The sequence below is a fragment of the Bufo bufo genome, chromosome 11 (assembly GCF_905171765.1).
Source record: "Bufo bufo chromosome 11, aBufBuf1.1, whole genome shotgun sequence".
NCBI classification, from domain to species: domain Eukaryota; kingdom Metazoa; phylum Chordata; class Amphibia; order Anura; family Bufonidae; genus Bufo; species Bufo bufo.
In genome coordinates, this window is record NC_053399.1 from 28873329 (window position 1) to 28899427 (window position 26099).

The 26099-nt window shown below is 45.1% G+C and overlaps 1 protein-coding gene across 1 annotated transcript; it reads right to left on the reverse strand.

The window, feature by feature from the left end:
• SNAPC1 (small nuclear RNA activating complex polypeptide 1) lies at positions 1-24812 on the reverse strand. Its single transcript, XM_040411739.1, has 11 exons — positions 24757-24812; positions 23298-23449; positions 18336-18495; positions 16126-16266; positions 8874-8978; positions 8034-8192; positions 6596-6649; positions 5890-5952; positions 5536-5677; positions 1073-1150; positions 1-182 (listed from the first exon to the last, which is right to left on the reverse strand). Exons 2-11 carry the CDS (start codon positions 23420-23422, stop codon positions 148-150), a joined length of 1062 nt encoding a protein of 353 aa, XP_040267673.1. The 5' UTR covers positions 23423-23449; positions 24757-24812; the 3' UTR covers positions 1-147.
• Between the last annotated feature and the right edge of the window lie 1287 nt (positions 24813-26099).

A 26099-nucleotide genomic window follows, 5' to 3' on the forward strand; every position in this document is an offset into this window, starting at 1 on the left:
AACGACAAAAAAACACAGAATAAATAACATTCTATTACTTCCCCCCCCCCCCAAAAAAAATGCAGTCACCAGTATAAAAATATATTACAGGCACAGTATATACAAATGTTTCTATGTCGTCCTGTACAGTTCTTCAGATCATAAATCTTAGTCTATTCTTAGTCTCTTTGAAGCGTGAAGATCTGCAAAAAACAAACAAAAAAAATCACAGGGATGTTTATTACGGGCTCCGTATCAACAATTATCACATTTCACACATGGAGAAAGATACTTACTATGAACATTTATTACTTTACTTTAGTAGATGTAAGGAGCAGATACCAGGAATGAAGAAAATGTAAATACTTGTATTCTCCATGAAATTCTGGAGCATCTTTTCTGAGAACTTTGCACTGTGTTTTTCCTCTGTTATTTCCCACGGAAGCACTCTGTAGTGCTTCCGTGCCTCCATTCCGCACCACAACTTCTGGATTTAAATGAATGGGTCCGCATCCGTGATGTTGCGCACAAATGGCCAATGCCCATATATTGCGGACCCACTCTGTGCAGGCCGCAATACGGGCATGGCCGTGTGCATGAGCTCTAAGTGTCTGATCTGTGGGACCCAACAAATCACAAGAACCAGGGTCCCTGTCCACTGTATGGAGGAGTGGTCGAGCACTCGCGCTCACACGCCATTCATCTCCTTTGGACTGCCGGAGATAGATGAGTGTTAGGGTGCCTTCACACGTGGCAGAAAATTCTGCAACTGAAAATCGGTTCCATTCATTTGAATGGGGCAGCAAGCGCATGGATTTCTGCAAGCCCCATTGAGGTGAATGGAAACTATTTTTTCACCGTGGAATTTTCGGCCATAAAATCTGCCGCGTATGAAGGCGCCCTAATACTCCACAAACTGCAGGAGAGGTGACCAGGTGGGTTCACATCCAAACTCTAATGCACAATGTGTCTGAGCTGCACTACAGCCTACCTGGGGACATGGACCCATGTGAGGGACCAGTCTATGTACAGTACTGTTATAGAAGTAGCTGGCAGTATCCAGTCATTACAGAGACTATAGTACCGGCCCCACCTTCACTGCTGGATGAAGACTCTTCCTCTGGAATCGCTGGCATTTTCACAGGTTCCTTCTCAGGTAATGGCATGTTGGCTGCAATTCAAATATAAATATGAAAAACTACAGTGAAATTCCTTTAATCTGACATCTAGAAATCCTGATAATCCAGCATTTGTTTCCAGCACAGAACACCATGATGATCTTAAAGCGTACAGAATATTTCATAAAATTTTCGACGTGTCATAGTGACTGCTGGGGGAAGTCCAAGTGCTTTCACCCCATCGATTCTTAAAATGATGGGGCAGAAGGGCTCAGCCACATTTGACTGGGCTCGCCTCCGAGCAGCATAAAGGCTCATAAAAAGTCTACGGGGAAGAGTATCTTCCTACGCAAGTTTTCTAGCGTAAAAGACTGAAATCTATGGCTGCTCTGAGCTGCCGTAGATTTCGGATTAGGCGCATGGACTGCTGGCTGATGTGCCTAAGATATGACTAGGCCTGCGCCTCACCAACGCAAATCTATGATAAATGCTCAGGGTACATCCGCATTAAAAAATAAAAAAAATGTCTGCATTGGACTTTGCGGCAAATTCCCAGCAAAATATGCTTGTGTTCATTGTGGATTTTGGTGCGGAGTGAAAACCTTGAGAAACAACTGACACAGATTTAAAATCTACACCACATGTCAATTTCTGTGCAGATTTTTTTTTTTGCACACCCCCTCCTCCCATAGCTACACGCCTGCATTTGACCCAATTCTTCTACAATATAGACCAGCGCTGTTAGGACTCATTCACACGTCCGTGCTCAAATCCATGAGAAAGTGGTCAGTGATGCGTCCGTGAAGGATCCTGGTGTTTGTTTTTTTGCGGTCTGTGTTTCACAGGCACTGTGCAGCTGAAGAATTTTTAAAGCATCTCTTCGTAATGATCCGTGAAACACTGAAGTACAGCGCACATCCGTGGAGCACTGACGTGTAAATGAAGCTTTATGCATTTACATCAGTCTTGGAAAACCTGGATCCATAAAGGCTCCATAAAAAAAGGTAGTAAACACTGAAGCAGTTGGTAATCTTTGTCGAGAGGTTTTTGCTCCCATTTTGAGTCTCAGCTGTGAAGGCATCACATGTCCCCCAGCAAATCAGTAACACGACTTGACAGCGCATGACTCTAGAGCCAGCAATGAATGTGGATGTGGACTGACAAGCATACAGAAATGCCCATTTAAAAAAATAATAATCACTTCTCTGTAAAAGGTGTGTGTGTGTATATATATATATATATTTTCAGTTCTCCTGGTCATTACAGTATATAGAAGTATCAAAAGGCCATATTAAAGGGATGTTAGCTTGCAATATAAAACAACGGGTCACCCTAAAGGGCCCTTCACACAGGCCGAGAATCCGCCAAATAACCGCTAACAAGTAGAGATGAGCGAACTTCTGTTTTAAGTTCGGCGTCTAAAGTTCGGCTTCCGGTTAGCGGAGGATCCAGATATGGATTCCGAATTCCGTTGTGGTCCGTGGTAGCGGAATCAATAATGGCCATTATTGATTCCGCTACCACGGACCACAACGGAATTCGGAATCCATATCGGGATCCTCCGCTAACCGGAAGCCGAACTTAAAACAGAAGTTCGCTCATCTCTACTAACAAGGGGTCTTGTAAATGCAGCGGTCTCCTTCACTGAGGAGCAGGCGATTGCCAGAAAGGAACACCACCTTCCCGAAAATAGCCTGCTGAATTGTCCCGTGTAAAGAGGCCTTAAGGCCAAGTTCACACATCAGTGATTTCCATCAGTCATTGTGGAGGCTACATAGAGATGAGGCATAATGGAAAGATCTGCACATGTTCTGTGTTTTTGACCCGCACCTGGTTTTGGCTCACAATCACTGATGGAAATCACTGAAGTGTGGACTAGGCCAAATGGTGGGATTACCCACCCCCAATAGTTGGGCAGATTATTGGGAACGAACCTTCCTGTGAACACTCGTTCCCTACAATCTGCCCATCTGAAGGTGCAGCCGATCACCCGATAGACAAGCGTTTGTATTTCCGGCAGGCAGGTAATTTCTGGGCAGCAGATCGTGATGTCTAAACAGAGATCTGCTGCCCACAAATAATGCACCTGTATGAGGACGTGCGATCACAATAGCGATTGCTCGTTCTCATACTGTGGAGGTGATCGCTGCATGGAAATTCAGAGCTTCACCCCCCACCGAATGAGCAGCCAGTTGTTGGGAAGGATCGGTTCCTTCCCAATAATTGGTTGTTCCTCTGCACATGTAAATCTACCATAAGCCGAGAAAGGAAAAATAAATGTAACAGGAGATCCTCGCCCACACTGTTCATTAGGGTGACATGGGGGCACCCACCATCCAGGTAGTTGATCAGTCCCAACAATCGTCAGGTTCGGTAAACTTACATGTAACAGGTAGGGGCCCCTATAGTATGCACTACTTCCTGCAGTTCTCGAAACAGAGAAAACAAGGGTAATTTACTGCTCATCTCTTCCATTTTCCACTAACAGATGGCCGAGGGATGGGACTTATTATTTGTGGAAAAGCATGGGAAGGGGGGGGGGGGGGGGCCTACTGCAGCCATACAGTAAGGAGGAGGAGGGGGACATGGCGGAGCTTCTGGGACACATAAAGAACATTTCTTTATCTACATGGGAAGACTCCACTGCTGAACTTCCATCATACACATGTAGCAGTGGGTTTCTCAGCATTTTTTTGTTGCACGGGTGTTGAAAGTCACGTACCTCGAGCTTTCGATTTAAAAAATAAAAAAATGTTGTTTTTTTTTCTGAAATTTTCCACCGCAAAAACTGCCCAAAACAGGTTGGTTTTTGCAGGGGCATTGCTGAAGGAATTGCAACAGACAGGTGAAAACCCACAGAGCGAGTATTATCCTCCAAGATATTGATTCATGGCCCATTTTAAGGTGTTATGTATATTGTGTCTATTGTCGTGTACTCAGATTGACTGTATGATAAATCACTATGAAGGTCAGGGGAGACACATTCGGCCCAATAGATGCAGCAGACACACGGATCTTGCTTCCCGAGCGGGTGCATAAGCCCTAAAGGTCCATTTAGACGGGATGATACAGTCTGCGATTGTCAAGAAGGAAGCATTCCTTCCCGACAATCACCTTCTCATCAGTGGAGAAGACCGCTGCTATTACATGCAGTGATCTTCTCCACAGTATGGGGAGCAGTGACTGCTAATGCCATCGCTAGTCCCCGTACAGCAGATCGTGTTTACACAGCACAATCTGCTGCCAAAAAAAAAAAAATAATATTTTAGTGTCTGCACAAATTATCTATTACGCGTTTCGCTAATTAATTTTTACTGCACTTTAATCTGGCACTTTTACAGGTGAATGCTCGTTAGCGATTGTTTGCCGGATTCTTGGCCCGTGTAAAGTGCCCTTTAGATTAATGTATGCCCACCTTTGTGTTTGTCGATTTGTCTTAGGCCTCTTTCACATGGCAGGGAATGACAGTTGTGTGCTGACAGGTCCACACGTACCCATTGATTTTAATGTGTTTATTTATACATTAGTCATTTTCCACTCACCATGGGTCAGTGGAAAAACCACGGAGACCTGCACTACTTTGAGCCATAATCTGGACAGAACACACCCACTGCAGTCTATGGGTCTGTGAAAAACTCAGACACAACATGGGAGGCATCAGTCTTCTCGCTGTGATTTTCACGGACCATGAGGAGGAGATGCTCTGGAATCTAATTTTCTGCCTAAAAGTGTATGTGAAATACGGATGATACACAGACACTAATGAGCCACTGACCATCATGTCACGGATGTCATCACGGGGACAGACGTATAAAAGAAGGCTTAGCTTAGGGTGGCCATAGTTGGGTTCCATTTAGATTCTTGACCTTATTAGGGGTCAGATTCAGCATTTTTATAGATTTTTAATATTTCTACTTTTTGTGTTGCTTGTACAACTTATTGATTCCATGAACTGTATAATTTTGATGCACGGAAGTGCTGCCCTTACTATACATGCGTGCCCATACTTAGCATATCGGTCTATGTACATTGGCAAGCACTCCTGCCACATGTCTAGGGGGTACCCACTCCTGCACTTGGTTTGCAAGATGACATTGCACAAGTTAAACTTACTTTAAATGCTAATTGTCATATTTGTGATCATTTATTCTCTTTTCTGACCCAACCATAGAGTAGTGTATTGTGGAGGCTCAGATGGCGAGCACTATGCAGGTTTTTTTTTTTTATGAGAAACTAGGTGAAATTTTATATTCACTTTGGATGTGAGTAGAGGAGAAAAGAACATATAGCTCAAAATCAATACAAGATAAGCAGAAAAACTTCTATGCAGGTTGGCATTTGGACTTCTCAGCAGCAGAGGGTAGATGATAGGAGGATGCATAACTTACAAAGTCCGACCATTAGAACGGCATGCGGCTTTTTATAAAACAAAGCTCACCTTGCTTTGTGGCTTCTCGCTTAGCCCTCCTCCTGGCTCTCCTTAATCGTTCCCTTTCTGCTTTAGTGATTGGAATATGTATTTCGGCCACAGTGGATTTCATCGCCATCTGAACCTGCCGGTGACGTCTGGACCTGACCGCCTGTTTGTATGAATGGACAGAAATAATAAAAGTGACAGTTGAGAGTGTCCATACAGGATGGAAGTGTAGAGGACTGGACTTGCAGTCATGGATTTTCATGCAGTCAATCCATAGTATTTAGCAGTACTAGCAGAATTCAGGTTTTGATACCATATGGAGGCGTCCTACTGCAATCAGAGTACACCAATCCCTGCAAAGCACTTAGGTCTTACCTGGGTCACTGCAGTGTAGGTTTTAGATTTTATCTGTGCCAGATGTCTTGCTCTCTCTGACCCCTAAAATATAAATGACCACAAATTACCACAACAAAGAAACACAGATGATGAGTAAGGCTACTTTCACACTAGCGTTCGGGGCTCCGCTTGTGAGTTCCGTTTGAAGGCTCTCACAAGCGGCCCCGAACGGATCCGTCTAGCCCTAATGCATTCTGAGTGGATGCGGATCCGCTCAGAATGCATCAGTCTGGCAGCGTTCAGCCTCCGTTCCGCTCAGCAGGCGGACACCTGAACGCAGCTTGCAGCGTTCGGGTGTCCGCCTGGCCGTGCGGAGGCAAACGGATCCGTCCAGACTTACAATGTAAGTCAATGGGGACGGATCCGTTTGAAGTTGACACAATATGGCTCAATTTTCAAACGGATCCGTCCCCCATTGACTTTCAATGTAAAGTCAAAACGGATCCGTTTGCATTATCATGAACAAAAAAAAAAAAAAAAAAATTTTTTTTTTTTTTTTTTTTTGTTCATGGTAATGCAAACGGATCCGTTCTGAACGGATCTAAGCGTTTGCATTATAGGTGCGGATCCGTCTGTGCAGATACCAGACGGATCCGCACCTAACGCAAGTGTGAAAGTAGCCTAAGAAGTCAAGTAGGTGCCTTCTTCGCAATGCCTTCAGTATGGATGAGCCATTAAAACTTACCTCTGATTCTTGAGAAGTGCCTTCTTGCTCATCATCAATTTTGGTTCTTGGTGCCTAAAAGAGAAAAAAAGAAAAATTACCTTATAGGGGGGGGTTTCAGGGTGTTCCATACAGAAGGACTTTCCTTGAGATACATTACCTTACCAATGTTTTCCGTAATGCAGGGCCAACCCTGTGACTAGAGATGAGCGAATTTCAGGTTATGAAATTTGTTCACACTTCGTTTACTGGTTAAAGGTGAATTGCGTTATGGATTCAGTTACCACGGACCATAACGCAATTCTATGACAGAATGCATAACGAAATGCCTTTAGAGGCATTCCGTTATTCATTCCATCATAATAGAAGTCTATGGGCTGCATAACGGATCCGTCCCATTTCCGTTATGCAGGGGCAGCTGTGCCTGTTACTGCAGCTCAGTCCCATTTGTGTGAATAAGACCGAACAACAGTGCCAGGGCCGGCTACGCTATGTATGGTGCTGTGTCTTTGTAAAGGACCCATTTACTCTCCTGACTGGCAGAGTTTAAGTGGTGGAGACAGCATGCAACCTTTTCTCTGCGGCATGTGGATGTATGGTCGGCTGCAGCTTCTCCTTTTGCTTCCAAACAATCACTGGCTAGAGCCAGCTTCAATATAACAAGGGGAAGGTTACTTAAATTTGCAAGCATGTGCACTTATTACACTTGGTTCACATCTGCGCTACGATTCCAGTATTCTGTTCTGGAATAGGAACAGAATAGCGGAATTGTGGGATCCGGCGTATGTTTGATGTTGCCGGCACATCCCGGATCCCATTCATTATAATTTGGTCCATCGGGTTCCGGCGTGAGTACAGATAAATACCTGCGGCAATCTCCACCTAGATGTGCACTTAGCCTTAATGCCCCTTTTAGACGTGCGATCGGACTGGCAGTGCGAGTATACGGCAGCTCCCAACACTGCCGGGGTCGCATAGCATACTGATTTATGATGCTATGTAACCCTTACAGTTCTGGAATGTATTGGATAACACTGACAGCATTATGTCAGCGATATCCAATACATTCCAGAACTGTAAAAGTTACATAGCATCATAAATCGATATAGTGCTATGCGATCCCGGCAATGCTGGGAGGTCAGGGCGGGAGCTGCCGCATACTCACGCTGCGAGTCCGAAAGGGGCATAAGAGCCTTCAATAGGAGGTATACAACTATCTCTGAAAAAAAAAAAAAGGTATGTTGTCATATATTGACAAAAGGACACTTTTTTGGGCATACATTGGGTCACTGGGGGTATATGCCTCAGATATTCCACCTCCTGGTGGCCAAGTTTCCTAACTACACTGTGCAGGTGGCACAAACAGTCAAAAATACTCAGATTCAACAAATCACAAAGTTCACATAATTAATATTTCAGCATTGTATACTGTGTTTTTTTTGTTTTTTTTTGTACTTACCGCCTTTTCTTGCGTCCAAAACTGATATTCTTCTACTACAGACTGCATATTATCTGTAAAGTCCTCTTTTATCAAACTCAGAGTCTTATCTGACTGGGATCGATCTGCAGAAAGATTACATTTTGTTTTCTGGTAGTGCTCTTGAATATTCATGATTTCCTAAGGAAAAAAAATAAATAAAAAATAAGTTCAAACCAGTACAGGAAAAAAATATCCACTGTCTATAGTCCATGGGTGCATAAAACGCTGCTCTTTGATATCCCCTGCGCTGTATGCGCCTAATTTACGACAAGGCCCATGTGTCCTAATAAATTCGGTGCATACTCCAACAGTCCATGCCTCTAAATTAAAAACTACTCCAGTCTCTGAATGGAGTAGTTTACGGTATCCAGGCATAAGTGTTAGCGAATTTACCGAGGCTGATAGCCAAGCTGCCACCACTCCAGTGTTGAGGACGGCATGAAAAAAAATAAAAATAAATCCATTTTGTAGCATGGGTGTTTAAAAAGTTGGCGAATATTTTAAAGAAATTTTGTAAGTGATCCCCCAATGAGCGGTAAGGATTCAGGCACGTGAGCTGCAGAAGTTAATCTCTCAATATAAGCAACTGTATGCATAAGTCATGCACAGGTTGCCATAGGACTGCATAGGAGTGCATACAGGAAAGAAAAAAGGTACAATGCCGTATGCCAGCCTGACCAATGCCAAAATGACACCCAGCGCATAAGCTGAACGTGCACACCAAATGTGCAGTGTACATGGCTTTACTAAGATATAGCCATCTCATATTGCTGCATGGAACAAAATGGAAGGAAACAAATATATAAAATATAAAGTTACCTCCAAAGATTCTGACGTTATCAAGTCGGATACTCTGTCTTTTTTTTCCATAAATTCCTCCCTGCTTTCTATAGGTTTCATGCTCTTCAGTGACTTGAAGGTAAGCTGTGGAAATGCAAAAAAAATGGCATCAAAGTGCATAAGAAATGTAAAAAATAAAATAAAAAATGGAGTGGTGGTCAAGCACGCACGGTATCGCTTCATTCAAACTCTATGGGACAGCCAGCAATAGCCGAGATCTGTACTCGCTGCTCTTCAGAAGTCCCACGGACTTTGAGTGGAATGGCACTGTGTGTGCTCGACCATCACTCCCTTCAGTGACTGACATTGTGGATAGGTGATACATTTCAATTTTAAGACATTACCAGTAGAAAGAGGGAGGTGCTCATGCCGCTCTACAGAGCACTAGTGAGACCTCATTTGGAGTATTGTGCGCAGTACTGGAGACCATATCTCCAGAAGGATATTGATACTTTGGAGAGAGTTCAGAGAAGAGCTACTAAACTGGTACATGGATTGCAGGATAAAACTTACCAGGAAAGGTTAAAGGACCTTAACATGTATAGCTTGGAAGAAAGACGAGACAGAGGGGATATGATAGAAACTTTTAAATACATAAAGGGAATCAACTCGGTAAAGGAGGAGAGAATATTTAAAAGAAGAAAAACTGCTACAAGAGGACATAGTGTTAAATTAGAGGGGCAAAGGTTTAAAAGTAATATCAGGAAGTATTACTTTACTGAGAGAGTAGTGGATGCATGGAATAGCCTTCCTGCAGAAGTAGTAGCTGCAAATACAGTGGAGGAGTTTAAGCATGCATGGGATAGGCATAAGGCTATCCTTCATATAAGATAGGGCCGGGGGCTATCCATAGTACTCAGTATATTGGGCAGACTAGATGGGCCAAATGGTTCTTATCTGCCGACACATTCTATGTTTCTATGACAACCCCTGGTCCCAAAACGCCTACCTGTCTTGTAGACCAGTCAATGCAGATGACATGGCAAGTACTGACCCTCCCATAGTAAATGCATATGAATAAATGACTCCTGTCATTGGCTCAAAGAGTCATCAAAAGTCAAATGATCATTTACATCCACTTCCCCTGCTCCATTATCAATACATAAAGGTCTGCACAATATACTTTTTTGGCGTCTCACTGTACAGGAAAAAGCAGTCTGCGGTACTTACCTATACAGTTAAAGGGGTTGTCTCACCGTGGTCATTGGTGGCATATGGCTAGGATATGCCACTAATGTCTGATAGGTGCGGTTCCCAAAGGTGGCACCCAAAGTAAACAAGAGTGCAACGCACATGCGTGGTAGCTCTACATTCATTTCTATGTGCACTCCTGTTTATTTTGGGAGCTCCATTCTAGAGATAGGGGGATAGTGGGACCCACACCTATCAGACGTTGGTGGCATATCATATTGATGCGCCACCAATGTTTGAGGTGAGACAACCCCTTTAAGAACAAGTATTCTGGTGCATACCACCCTGATGAAGGCTTCTCTTGCCCTCCGTCGGGTGAATGGGGTCCAGGGCCACATTTGGTGTATGAGTCAGGAGCTTTTGCAATGCATACACTGAATGTGTTTGCATAGTGTCATGCAGAGCCTTACCATCGTAGAAAACTTAAAGAGGACCTTTCACCAGAATAAAACCTCTAAACTAACTATACAGACATGTAGAGCGGCGCCCAGGGATCCCCCTGCACTTACTATTATCCCTGGGCGCCGCTCCGTTCTCCCGTTATAGCCTCCGGTATCTTCATAGTTAGGCTCCACCCAGGGAAACCTGACAGCGTCTCCTTCTCCTATGCTGTAGCGCTGGCCAATCACAGCGCTCAGCTCATAACCTGAGAGGTTTTTTTTCTCTCAGGCTATGAGCTGAGCGCTGCGATTGGTCAGCGCTACAGCATAGGAGAAGGAGACGCCGGCGGGTTTCCCTGGGTGGAGCCTAACTATGAAGATACCGGAGGCTATAACCGGGCGAACGGAGCGGCGCCCGGGGATAATAGTAAGTGCAGGGGGATCCCTGGGCGCCGCTCTACACGTCTGTATAGTCAGTTTAGAGGTTTTATTCTGGTGAAAGGTCCTCTTTAAGATGCGTACTGAGATTATTACAATCACAGATGTCGATTTCCGACAATGGCAAAGCTGTCACCCAATTTTTTAAAGATCTTGAAAAGTAAATGTTCACTAAACTCATTCTGTGTCAGTCTTTACTGTAGTTCTGCCATTCTAATCCATAAATCAAAAAGATAAGAGATTTTTTTAAAAGTTGAACGTTAAAGGGGTTGTCTCATCATGACAACCACTTTTTATACTGGAGCCAGCCTGGTGATCACCATGGGTCCAACTTCAGAAACTGTGGGTTCTAACAGCTGATCTGGTTCGCCTTACATTCCCAGCACAGGCAGTAACATCAATCAATGGGCTGTTTATATAATGCACAAATAGGGGAGGGCGTCTCCAGTATTTCAAAGTGTCAAATGCATCAATAAAAAACCACGCAACAAAAAAAAAAAAAAACTTGCGCCTGCTACTGGGCAAAAACCATTTGTCCTATACTAAATAGAGTGTGCAGATTACAAATCCGAAGTCAGAATTGTTGTAACACATCACAAAATTTTGCTATGCATAAGTATGTCTGAATGAATTAAGCACTTGGAAAGCATTGAATAATTTTGAACAGAACGAGTTTTACTCCAACAATTACCTGATCTACATTAAAAGTTTGCGTAGTAAGCAGTGTATGAAAATGCATTTCAAAAAGTCTCGTTTTTCTTACTTGAGCAAGGCCCAGTATCAGGCATCTGCTTTTGCGTTTGTGAACGGTCATATTTTCCCGTTGCAAAAACCAGCAGTAGTCCTCCATAATTTTGGGATTCCAGCAGCCTTGATACCTGTTCTCAATTGTAGAAATAGCTTTATGGAACTGCTCTCCATGTTCGTCACTTACGTGTCCCAAATTGGGTGGGAAAAAGTCAAGGTGGGAATGTAAGAAATGCACTTTCAATGACATTCGGCAGTAAAGTTGTTGATATGCTGTAAGCATGTTGTCTACTAATTCAGCATAGTTTGCAGCTCGTCTGTTCCCAAGGAAGTTCTGCACTGCTAGCACAAATGCATCCCAAGCTGCAAGTTCCAGAGGGTTGGGTTTTGTTCTCAATGTGTCATCATGAGTTTGTTGATTTCGGGGCCAATAAAAATTCCGGCCTTTATTTTAGCATCAGTTCTCAGTGTGCTAAACATCTCCTTCAAATACTGGGAACCATTTCCATCACGATCAAGTGCAATTACAAAATTTTTCATTAAACCAAGTTTAACCTCTTCCGGACACAGGGCGTACAGGTACGCCCTTATGTCCTGGTACGTAAGGACACAGGGCGTACCTGTACGCCCTGTGTATTTTCGATCACCGCCGCGCGGTGATTGGAACCCGGTGCCCCCCTTCCCCCGTGTAGGCGATCGCAGCAAACCGCAGGTCAATTCAGACCTGCGGTTTGCTGCGTTTCCGGGTTATTCGGGTCTCTGAGGACCCGATAACCCGGAACAGGATGGTGATCGGTGGTGTGATTTTACCCCACCAATCACCATCCTTAGATCCTGAGAGGTGATGGTGACATCACCTCTCAGGATCGCCTCTGATTGGTAGGAGGGTGGGCCGGCGAGAGATTCAAATCATAGCAGCGCTCCTCTCCTCCTCCTTTTCTGTCCGGAGCCCTAAGAGAGAGGAGCGCTGCCTGCACGTGTGGAGCAGCACCCCATCTGTGCCCCAGCACCCATCCTTGCCCCCAGGACCCGATCTGTGCCCCAGCACCCCCATCTTATCTGCAGGCAATTAGGGAAAGGTTGGGCTAGGCAGGGAAAATAAAGGGAAAGGTAAAAAAAAGTTTTCTTGCATCACCCTAAGTAGGGTGTCTGGGGTCCACAGCACAGCTGTGTGACCCTAGACCCCCCTAGGGGTGCTGCCACTTGCCCCCCTGCCACAACTTTTTTGGGGCGCAGGCATTTTTTTTTTTTTTGTGCGTACGCTGACTGTGGCCGACACTCTTAGCGTCCGGCCACTGTTAGCGCATCGCACACCCCACCGCTGATCAACTTTGGACAGTTGATCAGCGGTTTAGAATTTTTAAAAACTTTTTTTGTCCCTTTTTGAAGCCCCCCTGATGCACCCCTAGAGTAGAAACTCCCTAAAAGTGACCCCATCTAAGAAACTACACCCCTCAAGGTATTCAAAACGGATTTTACAAACTTTATTAACCCTTTAGGTGTTCCTCAACAGTTAATGGCAAATGGAGATGAAATTTCAGAATTTAAATTTTTGGTAACCTTACCTCACACAAATGTAATATAGAGCAACCAAAAATCATATGTACCCTAAAAATAGTCCCAACAAAACCGCCACCTTATCCCGTAGTTTCCAAAATGGGGTCACTTTTAGGGAGTTTCTACTCCAGGGGTGCATCAGGGGGGTTGAAACAGGAAACAGTGTAAATAAACCGGTCCATAAAAATCAGCCCTCCAAAAACCAAACGGCGCTCCTTTCCCTCTACGCCCCGCTGTGTGGCCGTACATAGTGTACGACCATATATGGAGTGTTTCTGTAAACGGCAGAGTCAGGGCAATAAAGATACAGTCTTGTTTGGCTGTTAACCCTTGCTTTGTTACTGGAAAAAATTAAAATGGAAAATTTTGCTAAAAAAAAAAAAATCTAAATTCTGAAATTTTATCTCCATTTGCCATCAACTCTTGTGGAACACCTAAAGGGTTAACAAAGTTTGTAAAATCAGTTTTGAATAGCTTGAGGGGTGTAGTTTCTAGAATGGGGTCATTTTTGGGTGGTTTCTATTATATAAGCCTCACAAAGTGACTTCAGACCTAAACTGGTCCCTAAAAATTGGGTTTTTGAAAATTTCTGAAAAATTTCAAGATTTGCTTCCAAACTTCTAAGCCATCCCCAAAATGATCCAAATATGAAGTAGACATATGGGGAATGTAAAGTAATAACTATTTTTGTAGGTATTACTATGTATTAGAGAAGTAGAGAAATTCAAACTTGGAAATTAGCAATTTTTTACAAATTTTTGGTAAATTTGGTATTTTTTTTATAAATCAAAATTATTATTTTTTACTTAATTTTACCAGTGTCATGAAGTACAATATGTGACGAAAAAACAAACAATCTCAGAATGGCCTGGATAAGTCAAAGCGTTTTAAAGTTATCACCACTTAAAGTGACACTGGTCAGATTTGCAAAAAATGGCCTGGTCCTTAAGGTGAAATAAGGCTGTGTCTTTAAGGAGTTAATGTGAAGTGGTGGAAGATAAACCTGAAGTGGATCGACCAGTGATTTGTGTTGTACATTGTACTGACCAACTGTGTGCTCGACTCTGAGAGGCCACTGTCTCATTTTGTAATGATTGTGGTCATCACGACTGTTCCATAGGCACAAGAAACACATATGCTTTGTGTACCCTAGCTGTAGGCCAAGCAGCAGTGTTACCACTTTCAGGTCAGCACAAATTTTCCATTTATGTTCTGAGTATTTGATCATTTTTTTTAATTAACTCCATAGAAGCATTAGTCTCTTTAATTCCAACCGCATGAGCCAATGGAACAGATAGTTTTATTTAACTTGTCTGGATCGTTAACACATTATCCATTTATTCATCTTAAGTTTCAAAACCGATAGCACTATAACAGATCACTTTATCAAAATCTGTCCAGCTTGCCTTATATACTTACTGCTGACATCAGCCTGAGTGCGTCTGAACAGGTCTGGACATGTCCATTGGAATATCTCCAATATAATGCATTAATATTATAACTGAATAGGCTTTGCCTGCATAACTTAACCCTTTAAAGGACCTCCGCCATAGATGAAGTCCTGTCCCCAAACATGGCGCCCGCTCGCACGTGCAGCGGGTGCCATAGCCCCCGGGATCGAATAAATTTTCCCTTTCAGAGGCCATGGTCAAATGTGACCACGGCATCTGCGCAGTCCGGAAGCGGAAGTCGCGTACTTACGCTCCGGTAACAGCGTTCCCCAGCTGAGATCGGGGAACCCGTTATATTGATCTAATAGGCTGCAGCCTCAAGCAGGCTTCGGTGCCTATTAGATGACTATACCAATACAGACCACTAGATGGTAGCATTGTATTGGTATAGTGCAAATGAAGTGTTCAATGGTGTCTATAGACATCAATGAACACAATAGGCAATCTAATGATTGCCAATTATTGTCACCCAAGGTGCAAATATAAAAAAACAAACAAAAAAAAACTAAGTTTAAATCACCCCCCCTTTCCTTACAATAAAAAAAAAATCATCATGGGCATCCTCGCGTGCGAAAAAAGCCCATACTATTAAAATATAATAATATTAATGGCATACGGCGTAACGGAAAAATAAAAACAGCCAATTGGCAATTTTTTTGTCACATCAACTACCCAATAATTTTTTTATAAAAAGTGATCAAAAAGTCGCACATACTTCAAATTGGTATCACTGAAAACAGATCGTCACGCAAAAAATTAGCCCTCTCACAGCCTCGTACACCTAAGTACAAAAAAGTTATAGGGGTCAGAATATGGTTATAATAAAAAAATAAAAAATTCCTCTCAAAAGGTTTTAATATTTTTTCAGTATTAAAACACAAGAAAAATTATACAAGTGTGGTATCATTGAAACCGTACTGACCTGGAGAATGAAGATAACCGGTCAATTTTACCGCATGGTGTACAGTGTAAAAAATAAAAACAAAAACCTTTTGTCAGAACGGCATTTTTTCCCCAATTCTACCCCATTTGGAATTTTTTTTGCGCTTCCCACTACATGGTATGCAACCATAAATGGCGCCTTTAGAAACTACAACTTGTCCTGCAAAAAATAAGCCCTCATAAGGCTATGTGAATAGAAAAATAAAAAAAGTTAGGACTATGGGAAGGCGGGGAGTGAAAAACAAAAACGCAAAAATGAAAAATCCCAGGGTCCTTAAGGGGTTAAAACCTAGACGTGTCAGGCAAATTCCGAGTTCATATTTGGAATCAGCGCGCTCATTTTAGTATAAATCACATGTTTTTCTCTCAGTAGCAAAATCATTGTTGCACGATTCATCTTTGATGGATCAATATTATCTGACTGTTGAGCGCCGATCATGAAGAAGACAAGTGTCCAGCACAACAAGCTGCTATTAATGCTAACGATGAAACATCTGCACGGAACACCTCCTCCTGCTGACTTACCATGGCGGGCATCCCTGTGAAGTAAAAGGCCCGCATGAGGCGCAGCTGTCTGTAGATGTATACAGCGTCTAAATGCTGAGCACTGATTAGTTCCTGATGTAACTGTTCTACATCAGTCCAGTCCTTCAGGGCTATACGTATCTGCAGGAGGTTAAAGGAAAGAAATCAAAGTCAATAAATCCTGAATTATATAAAAAGCACCTTCCATGCCCATATATTTTTTTATAAAAGTCCTGAGACTTTGTTGCAGAATTGCATAAAGGTGCGTGTAAAGTGCTGGGTGGCATTTTTACGAAGTATTATGCATCGTAAAACAACAACAACAACTAACATAAATATTCTGATTTGTTGCTATTGCTGGGTTTCCATGTAGCGGCCAAAACCCCGCCAACAGCACCACAAATATGAATGTCATACTTCCATAGACCCATTGGCTGCCGTGAGTCAGTTACACATCCACTACGTGAAAACCCAACCTAAAAGTCTGACCCAAGCACAACAATTGTGGATAATAAAAGTTCAGCGTGTGCAGAGTTAATTCATGACTCTTAGGGCTCATACACACAGCCGTAAGCGTTTAGCGGTCTGCAAAACTCAGATCCTGGCCGACTGCATGCCGCTTTCTTTCTTTTCACTTCGATAGAAAAGTCCCATACTTATCTGCAAAATGGTCAAGGATAGGACATGTTCTATTTTTTGTGGGGCCGCGAACCGGACGTGCGGATGACGACAGCACACGACCCCATTGAAATGAATGGGTCAACATCCGATCCGCAAAAATTACAGATCGGATGCAGATATCAACTACAGCAATGTGCATGAGTCCTTATACATATATCTTTCTAAAAGCAATGAGTTCTCTGAGTTTAACGAAAAATACATCCATACAAAAGGTGTAGAACGTTAGAACCTGTATCTTTGAAGTGGCACTGTACTTTGGAAAAACTTTTGATAGGTCATAGTGACAGATTTTTATTGGTGAGGGTCTGAGTGCTGAGACACCCGCCAGTCACTAGAAGGAGGAGAGAGAAGAGCTCACATAGCACTCTCTCCTCACTGCAGGAGATGGACCCGTTGACTTTCTATTGAGTCTGTCTTGCTTCCATCTCCTGCAGTGAAGAAAGAGACTGCTATGTGAGCTATTCTCTGTCCTCATTCTAGTGACCGCTGTGGGGCTCAAGCCTGGGACTCCTGCTGATCAAAACTTGATATCTCACTATGGCATACAAAAAGTTTTTCCAAAGTACAGACACACTTTAAAGGTGCCGTCTCATCTGGGACATTGGTGGCAAATCGCTAGGTGGGACTAGCACCTAGCTCAGGAATGGGACCTCCGAAGTGAGAGAGGAGCTGCCCTCCATTCATTTTAATGGGACTGACGAAAACAGTCGAGCACTGGTCCCATAGAAGTGAATGAAACTGCGGCCAAGCTTGCGCGGTGAGCTCTTCTTTAGTTCCTATTGGATTTCCAAAAACAGCCAAGCGTGCTCCCATAGAAATTATTAGAGAGCACGCCGCAGGGGCCCCTTCTGGAGATATAGGTGCAGGTCCCAGAGGTGGGGCCTGCACCTATCTGACACTGGTGGCATATTCTAGCGATATGCCTCCAATGTTTCACATGAGACAACCCTTTTAAGTACTGAGTGTGATAATGAAGAGCTGAGCTGAGCTCCCTCTGGTGGACCAAACATGTCAGTGCTTTAAGCTAAGAGCCTATTGATTTCAGACATATAATGTCTCATTTCTGCACCACCTGGATGTGCCGGCTGCTTCCCCCAGAGATCGGTTCATCGTTGGGTAACCAGAGGTGGTGCCTGGAAAGTCACACAAGCTATAATTAAAAGAAAAAGGATTATTCTCATCTCACCCTTTCATGGCCAAGATAGCAATGACCCAGAGTAAGGGCTGGTTGGGGGCGGCCAGAGTTACAGAAACATCTGAACGGGCTAACTTAGGCCTTTCCATAACGCAGTAATAACCTGAGTAAGTGCCGGCCAGTAGACTATCTCGGCCATGAGAGGCTGAGATGGGAATAACCCTTAACTAAGGTTTTCTAGCAGCAGCAGCCTTCTTGCTGATGGTTTCCAGTAACATTAGATAAATCTCCAGTAAGTACAAGATTATGTTGCAGTTTGCATAGAAATTCATAAGCCATAATAAAAACTTATGAAACTGTGTAACAAAAAGTATAACAGTGATCATAATAATACCTTTTGTTTGGGCTGACACAACTGAGTGTTATATAGACCATACATCAAGTACATGGCAGCCACTCGAATCTGAAATGTGTAGGGTGGGAGGAAATAGGCTGAGACGACAGAAAACAATTCTCTTGTGAACCTATTACACTCCAGACTCCTCATCCCACCACTGCAAGACAATGAAGAAGATGTCATTAGTGAAAACAGAAACAATATAAAAGGTCTATTGAACACAAGACTGCAGAACAATACAATAGGCTACAAGTTATGTACAAAACATTAAAGGCTATGATAATAAATATGTACAAAATAAATAAAAAAAATACATTAAACTAGGGCTGAAACGATTACTCGATTAAATTGAGTAATTTGATTTTTTTTTGCATTGAAGATTCGTTTGTGTCATGTGAGCACGGAGCGGGAGTGAAGCGCTTGCTATTACTCCCGCTCTGTGGTCTCCTGCTGCGCTTAGAATACTCACCTTTCCAGCAGGGGGCCTCCGGACACTTCACAGCACGTCCATGGTCCCGCGCTGCACTGACGACCTGACGTGCTGTGTGACGTCAGGCGCAGAGCAGCGCGGAACGATGGATTGTCGGCGGCGCCCCTGCTGGAAAAGTAAGTTAGTGAAACCAAGGGGGTGGGGGTGCGACTAAGACCGGGCGCCCGGAGTGCACAGCGTCATAGCAACCAATGACGCTGTGCAATCCGGGTGTCAGGAGGAGCAGGGCAGCAGAGATATGGCACAAGGGGGGAAAGCTGATGGCACAGTGGAGGGGGGAGAGATGATGGCACTGGGGGAGTAAAGCTGATGGCACAATGGGGGGACAGCTGATGGTACACTGGGGGGAGAGCTGAAGGCACTGGGGTGGGGGAGAGCTGAAGGCACTGGGGTGGGGGAGAGCTGAAGGCACTGGGGTGGGGGAGAGCTGAAGGCACTGGGGTGGGGGAGAGCTGAAGGCACTGGGGTGGGGGAGAGCTGAAGGCACTGGGGGGAACTGATGCACTTGGGCTGATCGCACAGTGGGGAACGGAAGGGTGTTTGGGACTAATGGCAGGGGGTCTAATGAGTTTTTATAAAGGAAAACAGTCTAATAATTTTTTTTTCTTATTAGATTAATCATAAAAAATAATCGATAGAATACTCTATTACTAAAATAATCGTTTACTGCAGCCCTAAATTAAACAAATAAATGATGTAAATAAATAAATAAAGGGAGCGGTCTACTATTTAAAATTGCTGTCCACAAGTCTAATTAGAGTATATGGATGTGATAGTAATAGTGGGAGCTGCTACAAGAGCCCTTATCCCTCCGACAGGTCTGGCTCCCATTCATTTCAATAGGAGCTGCATAATGCTCCACTTCCCCTGTCCGAACATGCACAAGCCAGAGTATTCCCGTGTAACTCCTATTAAAGTGAATGGAGAGAGCTCAGACCATGCGTAGCCGCCTCTCCATTCATCCTCCACCTGGATGCACTATTCACCTCATCAGGTGACCGGGGCTTGGGGGAGGCGAGACCTGCAGCTATCAAACTCTTGAGCATTTTATGCCTGGGGTTAGGATAGATCCAAAGTAGATTCGTTCAAAAACTTCCTTTTTAATGCCGTTTCCCTACAGCATTAAAATGTATTGGCTCCGTGGAGCCAAAGTTCGTCTTGCGAGACGTCGGTGAAGGAGTACTGTATTCCTATCTGTGTGTTGAAAAACAATTTAAAATAGCAATCCGAAGTGGGCTTTGCTGCCGGCAAACGATTTAGTATGGGGACGAGTGATGGCATTAGCGATCACTCCTCCCTATACTGTGGAGGAGATCTTTGCATGTAAATGCAGCGGTCTCCTCCAACAGCGAGCGGCAGATTGTCGGGAAGGAACGCTTCCTTCCCAACAATCTGCTGCTCTGTTGTCCAGCGTAAAGGAACCTTTATAAACACAGTCCTTGTTCGGTCAGTGATTTTGGGCCAAACTAAGTGCAGCTCTAGACACAGAACAGGAGCAGATCTTTCCCTTATACCTCATGGCTGTGTAGCCGCCAATTATCAAATAATTCAGTAGAGGATTCCGCTACCAAAATTCTTAGATAACCCGAACATTGTACGCCGAACTTGAGACACTAACTTTAAGGCCCCTTTCACATGAGCGAGTTTTCCGCACGGGTGCAATGCATGACGTGAACACATTGAGCCCGCACTGAATCCTGACCCATTCACTTCAATGGGTCTGTGTACATGAGCGTTTTTTTCACGTATCAGTTCTGCGTTGCGTGGAAAAACGCAGCATGTTCTATATTCTAAGTTTTTCACGCAGCCCTGGCCCCATAGAAGTGAATGGGGCTTCAGTGAAAAACGCATCCCATTCGCAAGCAAGTCCGGATGTAACCTGGTTCCGATGCGTTTTTCACTGATGGTTGCTAAGAGATGTTGTTTGTAAACAGTGGCGTGCCCCGGGTGCCGGCTCTGACGGGGGTGCCAGCAGGCCTAGAAGCAATGAGCACTTCCATCAATACAGATGGAAGCGCTCATTGCTGAAGCGCTGACGCCCGTGACCCAGTCCCACATACTGCGGCAGCGCAGGGAGCGGAGCGCATAGTTCCCTGCCCCGCCGCCGATCACCGCCATAGGCTTAAGGCCTAGTAGGTCTGAAGCCTATGCCGTAGTGAAATCCCGGCGCAGACGTGCGTGATGACGTCATCGCGCGCGCCTGTGCCGGGACTCAGCAGCACAGTGCCGGGACTCTGCAAGCAAGCGCAGGTAAGTATTTAGCTTTTAGGGTTTCCTTTTTTTTATTATTATTTTTTTTTTATGTGCCAACTTTGGGGGGACATGAGGGGGCCGGGGTGCACAGAGGACGTGTGGGGGCAAACTTTTTTATTTTATATTATAATGTGGCAACTTTGGGGGACATGAAGAGGGTGCACACAGGAGGACGTGGGGGGGAATATGGTGGGATACTGTGTGGCACAGTGGGGGGGGGCAATTTATTATGGGAGGGATGGCAATGTGGGGGACACTACTGTGTGGGGGGGGGAGCAGCGTGGGGGCCTTGCTTTTGGGGAGGCACTGTAGAGGCCAGTCTATTATTTCTGGGGACACTATACAGGGATTATTACCTGGAGCACAATGTAGGGTGTTATTATTACTGGGGGTCTCTAGGGGACGTTATAGCTGCTGTAGACACTATAGGAACATTTGGGGTCATTTATCAAACTGGTGTAAAGTAGAACTGGCTTAGTTGCCCATAGCAACCAATCAGATTCCACCTTTCATTTTTGACAGCTCTTTTGGAAATCCAGTTCTACTTTACACCAGTTTGATAAAGGACTCCAATTATGTCTATTAGGGTCACTATTTTTTCAGCAGTATAGTACCTGGGGCATTGGGGGGCACAACGGGCACAGGTATTGGGGGTGGCAGCAGGATGACACTGTGGGGACACCAGGATGGGGAGGTTGATGGAAAAATTTAGAAATCTAACGTGTCTGTGTTACCAACTGTGTAGAGACGAGATGCGGCTGAAAGAATTTCTCATGGTGGTCTAACGGAGGAGAAGAGGAAAGAGAAGGTCTACATGACAGGAGATGCCAGAGAAATGACCCGCCCCGGGTGCCAAACACCCTGGGCACGCCACTGTTTGTAAACCTTCAGTTTTTTATCACGCGCGTTAAAAACACATCAACACGCATTGCGGAAAAAACTGAACGCAATCACAGATAAGGCTACTTTCACACTAGCGTTCGGGTGTCCGCTTGTGAGTTCCGTTTGAAGGGGCTCAAGAGCGGCCCCGAACGCATCCGTCCAGCCCTAATGCATTCTGAGTGGATGCGGATCCGCTCAGAATGCATCAGTCTGGCAGCGTTCAGCCTCCGCTCAGCGAGCGGACACCTGAACGCTGCTTGCAGCGTTCGGGTGTCCGCCTGGCCGTGCGGAGGCGAGCGGATCCGTCCAGACTTACAATGTAAGTCAATGGGGACGGATCCGTTTGAAGTTGACACTATATGGCTCAATCTTCAAACGGATCCGTCCCCCATTGACTTTCAATGTAAAGTCTGGACGGATCCGTCTGAAGCTACTTTCACACTTAGAATTTTTTCTACAATATAATGCAGACGGATCCATTCTGAACGGATCCCAAGTCTGCATTATATGAGCGGATCCGTTTGGGCAGACCCCAGACGGATCCGCTCTGAACGGTAGTGTGAAAGTAGCCTAAAATTGACTGATCTTGCTTGCAAAATGGTGCGAGTTTCGCTGAAGGCATCCTGACACAATCCGTATTGTTCGTGTGAGAGAGGCCTAAGCCAGCCATACACATGAGATAACTGCCAGCTATTTATCTCAATCAGCCGAGCATGCACGTGTTAGGAATGCAGAAAAAAAGCCGCTGTCAGACTCGTCTGGCTGTTTTTTTTTTTTTCCAAGACAAAAGGATTAGCTATAGTGTAGAACGAATTTGCGTTTCAAGTTTGGCGTACAAAGTTCGGGTGATCTAAGAATTCCGTTATGCATTCTGTGACCACTGACCACGTGAACACTAATCAGCTATGCTATCCCCCAACATGTGAGGCCGGGGAGGGTCGAGAAGCCAACATGCACTTTAGGCCTCATGCACACGGCCATTGCCTGTATTTCGGCCCACAAACAGCGGGTCCGCAGTATGCGGGCACCGGCCACGTGCGTCGCCTAAATGGGTCCGCAATCCAGAAGGTGCGGTGCGGAATGGAGGCACAGAACCCCATAGAGGCATTATGGAGTGCTTTTGTGGGGTTTATGTCCATGCTTCCGCACTGCAAAAAAAAAAATTTTTAAATTGCAATCTCCAATGCACGGAACGGCCATGTGCATGAGACCTTGATTTGTATGGCCAGCTTTCCCACTTAGCCCTCAAGTGCCCTTCCAGCCATAACAGATCTTCTTTAATACATTTGTTTTAAAAAATATATATATCTGCAAATCTCAATGTAATGACTTACTAGAAAATGGTGTTGAATTTGATCTCTTTCCATATTGATAAGAATTCCTCATAACGCACAGTGTCTGTGGTCTGGAAGAGGCCAAGGAAGGTCTCACAGTCTTCTTTAATTCCTGGAAAATTCATGCTATGGGCTCTCCAAAACGAAAGACTCTGAGAAAGAAAGAAATTGTGAGCTGAGTTTTTGGGAGGCGTCACACCCAGGTTAAGCCAAAGCCAGAAGTGGATCCAGCAGGAAGAAGAAGTACGAGTCCTTCCTTTAAATCTCTCATTCCTTCCAACCCATTTTCGGCTTTGACTCCAAATACTTCATCCTTAAAGGGGTCGTTCACCTTCCTGAACTTTTTTCAGCCCCACCAGCATGGCCAGACCACTGCTGGCTTCCGGCTCCATCTCTCTCCCTTTTGTGGATTTTGGTGTGGATTTGATGTGGTTTTGCCGCAGATCTCACCCTTCATTGGAAAGGCAGGTCAGTTTCTGCACGGAAACAATCCTCAAAGTGCACATGGGATTTGTGTCATCTCATACACTTTGCTGGTACCGTACTACACTGCAGTATTTCCCACACCGGAATTTGCGCGCAAAAAACGCATGTATTCTGCAACGTGTGCAAGTGGCCTAAGGTTGGCCCCCATATTAGCCTATGGGGATGAAGAGTGTCAACACCTGCGTTCTGCTGCTGAATATTAATTCCACAGGGGAAACAGAACACAGTTAAAGGGGTTATCCAAGGGGGAGGGGGGGGGCACTGGGGCTGGCACCATATTGGGTATAGTGACTGTCACTGTCAGGGGGGCACTGGGGCTGGCACCATATTGGGTGCAGTGACTGTCACTGTCAGGGGGGCACTGGGGCTGGCACCATATTGGGCACAGTGACTGTCAGGGGGGGCACTGGGGCTGGCACCATATTGGGTATAGTGACTGTCACTGTCAGGGGGGCACTGGGGCTGGCACCATATTGGGTGCAGTGACTGTCACTGTCAGGGGGGCACTGGGGCTGGCACCATATTGGGTATACTGACTGTCGGGGGGCACTGGGGCTGGCACCATATTGGGTATAGTGACTGTCACTGTCAGGGGGGCACTGGGGCTGGCACCATATTGGGTATAGTGACTGTCACTGTCAGGGGGGCACTGGGGCTGGCACCATATTGGGTATAGGGACTGACACTGTTGGGGGGGGGCACTGGGGTGTATTAGGGTATTGTGGCTCTCCCTATTTGGCACTGTATTAGACTATGGTGGCTGTCACTGCCATGGGGGGGGGGGCGCTGTGGCTGGCATGCTAGCAGCTATATGGGGCGCCGCTTTCGGTTGTCTATGTGCATTAGATATAATTCAGCCTGCCTGTGAGTGCTAACACATAGATACACGACACGCATTTAATATGTAGCAGTCAGGTGACGCACGAGCCGGGCAGACGCGTTTCCAGCTCTGTTCACCTGGACTGACACTCACCGGACTCCGTAAGGCAGAGCGCGCAGAATTCTACGAAACCGTGACGTCACCACGCCCTTCACTGTTCTACAGTGCGTAGAACTATTTGTACGTGCGCGCTCCCGCCTAGCAGTTCCCCCTTCCTTCATGTGTATAGTAATACATACAACTGGAGCAGACTGCTGGGGTGTCATCTGTAGGCGGGGACTTTAGCTTGCAGTAGTGAGGAGGAGCTGCCCTCTCACCTACAGGCCGGGGGTCTGCAGCCATTTATCATGTGCAGGGATAACACAATGTGATAAGTGCATGTAATGCATGACGTCATAGATGCATATGTGCAATGTCATGAGGCCACAGTATAGGACATGTCATGTGCGGTCATTGCATATAACCAACTGAATCCCCACTGTAACTTGTGAGAGACCCTGCTACATAGCCCCCCATTCACATGCGCTGCATGTATAGTGCGGTACAGTCCGCTTGGCTATTTCCACAGTTCTGACCCCCTTTGGGCCACTGCATCCATATGGGATAGGGTGGGGGACCCCCTTCTATGGATTGAGTCCTATAGCATACCTCCTACAATGGCAGGGGTAGACGTGAAATGTTTTCATACTAGGCCACGCCCAATGCATAACTATACACACCCAGTACTTACCTCTTTGTGCCACCACAGTGGTAATGCCGCATTGTGTCTCTTTCGCTTTAGTTATGGCTACATTGTGCCTCTTCAAGTAGCCACTTTTAAAGGGGTTGTCTCACTTCAGCAAATGGCATTTATCATCTAGAGAAAGTTACTACAAGGCACTTACTAATGTATTGTGATTGTCCATATTGCTTCCTTTGCTGGGTGGATTCATTTTTCCATCACTGCTGGTTTTCATGGTTACGACCATCCTGCAATCCATCAGTGGTGGTCGTGCTTGCACACTATAGGAAAAAGTTTAGGCCAGGACCGTGGCAGTGTGCGTAGGACTGTGCTTTTACGACCACCACTGCTGGATTGCAAGGTGGTCGTAACCCCTGGATATGAAGCCACAAAGGAAGTATGGACAATATTCCGGTTGGTACAAGTTATGTCCTAACTATTAAATTAGTAGGGGCCCTACTGCTGGGACCCCCCATGATCTTGAGAACGGGGGCCTATACCCCCTGCAGCCCAGCTGAAATGAAAGGAGCGGCTCCATTTATTTCTATGGGAGTTCCAGAGATAGGTCTGCGACCGGCAGCTCCATTTATTTCAGGGGGAAATGAAACGCCAGTGTGAATTGCCCTATTCATTAACATTAGCAGCTGATTCCAGAGCACAAAATACGCGCCTTAGGCCTCATGCACACGACAGTATTTTTTTGCGGTCCGCAAAA

Coding starts and splice junctions, on each gene's coding strand:
- SNAPC1 (XM_040411739.1), bottom strand. CDS start 23,422: ATGAATTTTCCAGGAATTAAAGAAGACTGTGAGACCTTCCTTGGCCTC. Junction 18,496..23,297: donor AAATTCAACACCATTTTCTA/GTAAGTCATTAC, acceptor ATTGTCTTGCAG/TGGTGGGATGAGGAGTCTGG. Junction 8,193..8,873: donor TAACGTCAGAATCTTTGGAG/GTAACTTTATAT, acceptor TTTTTTCCTTAG/GAAATCATGAATATTCAAGA.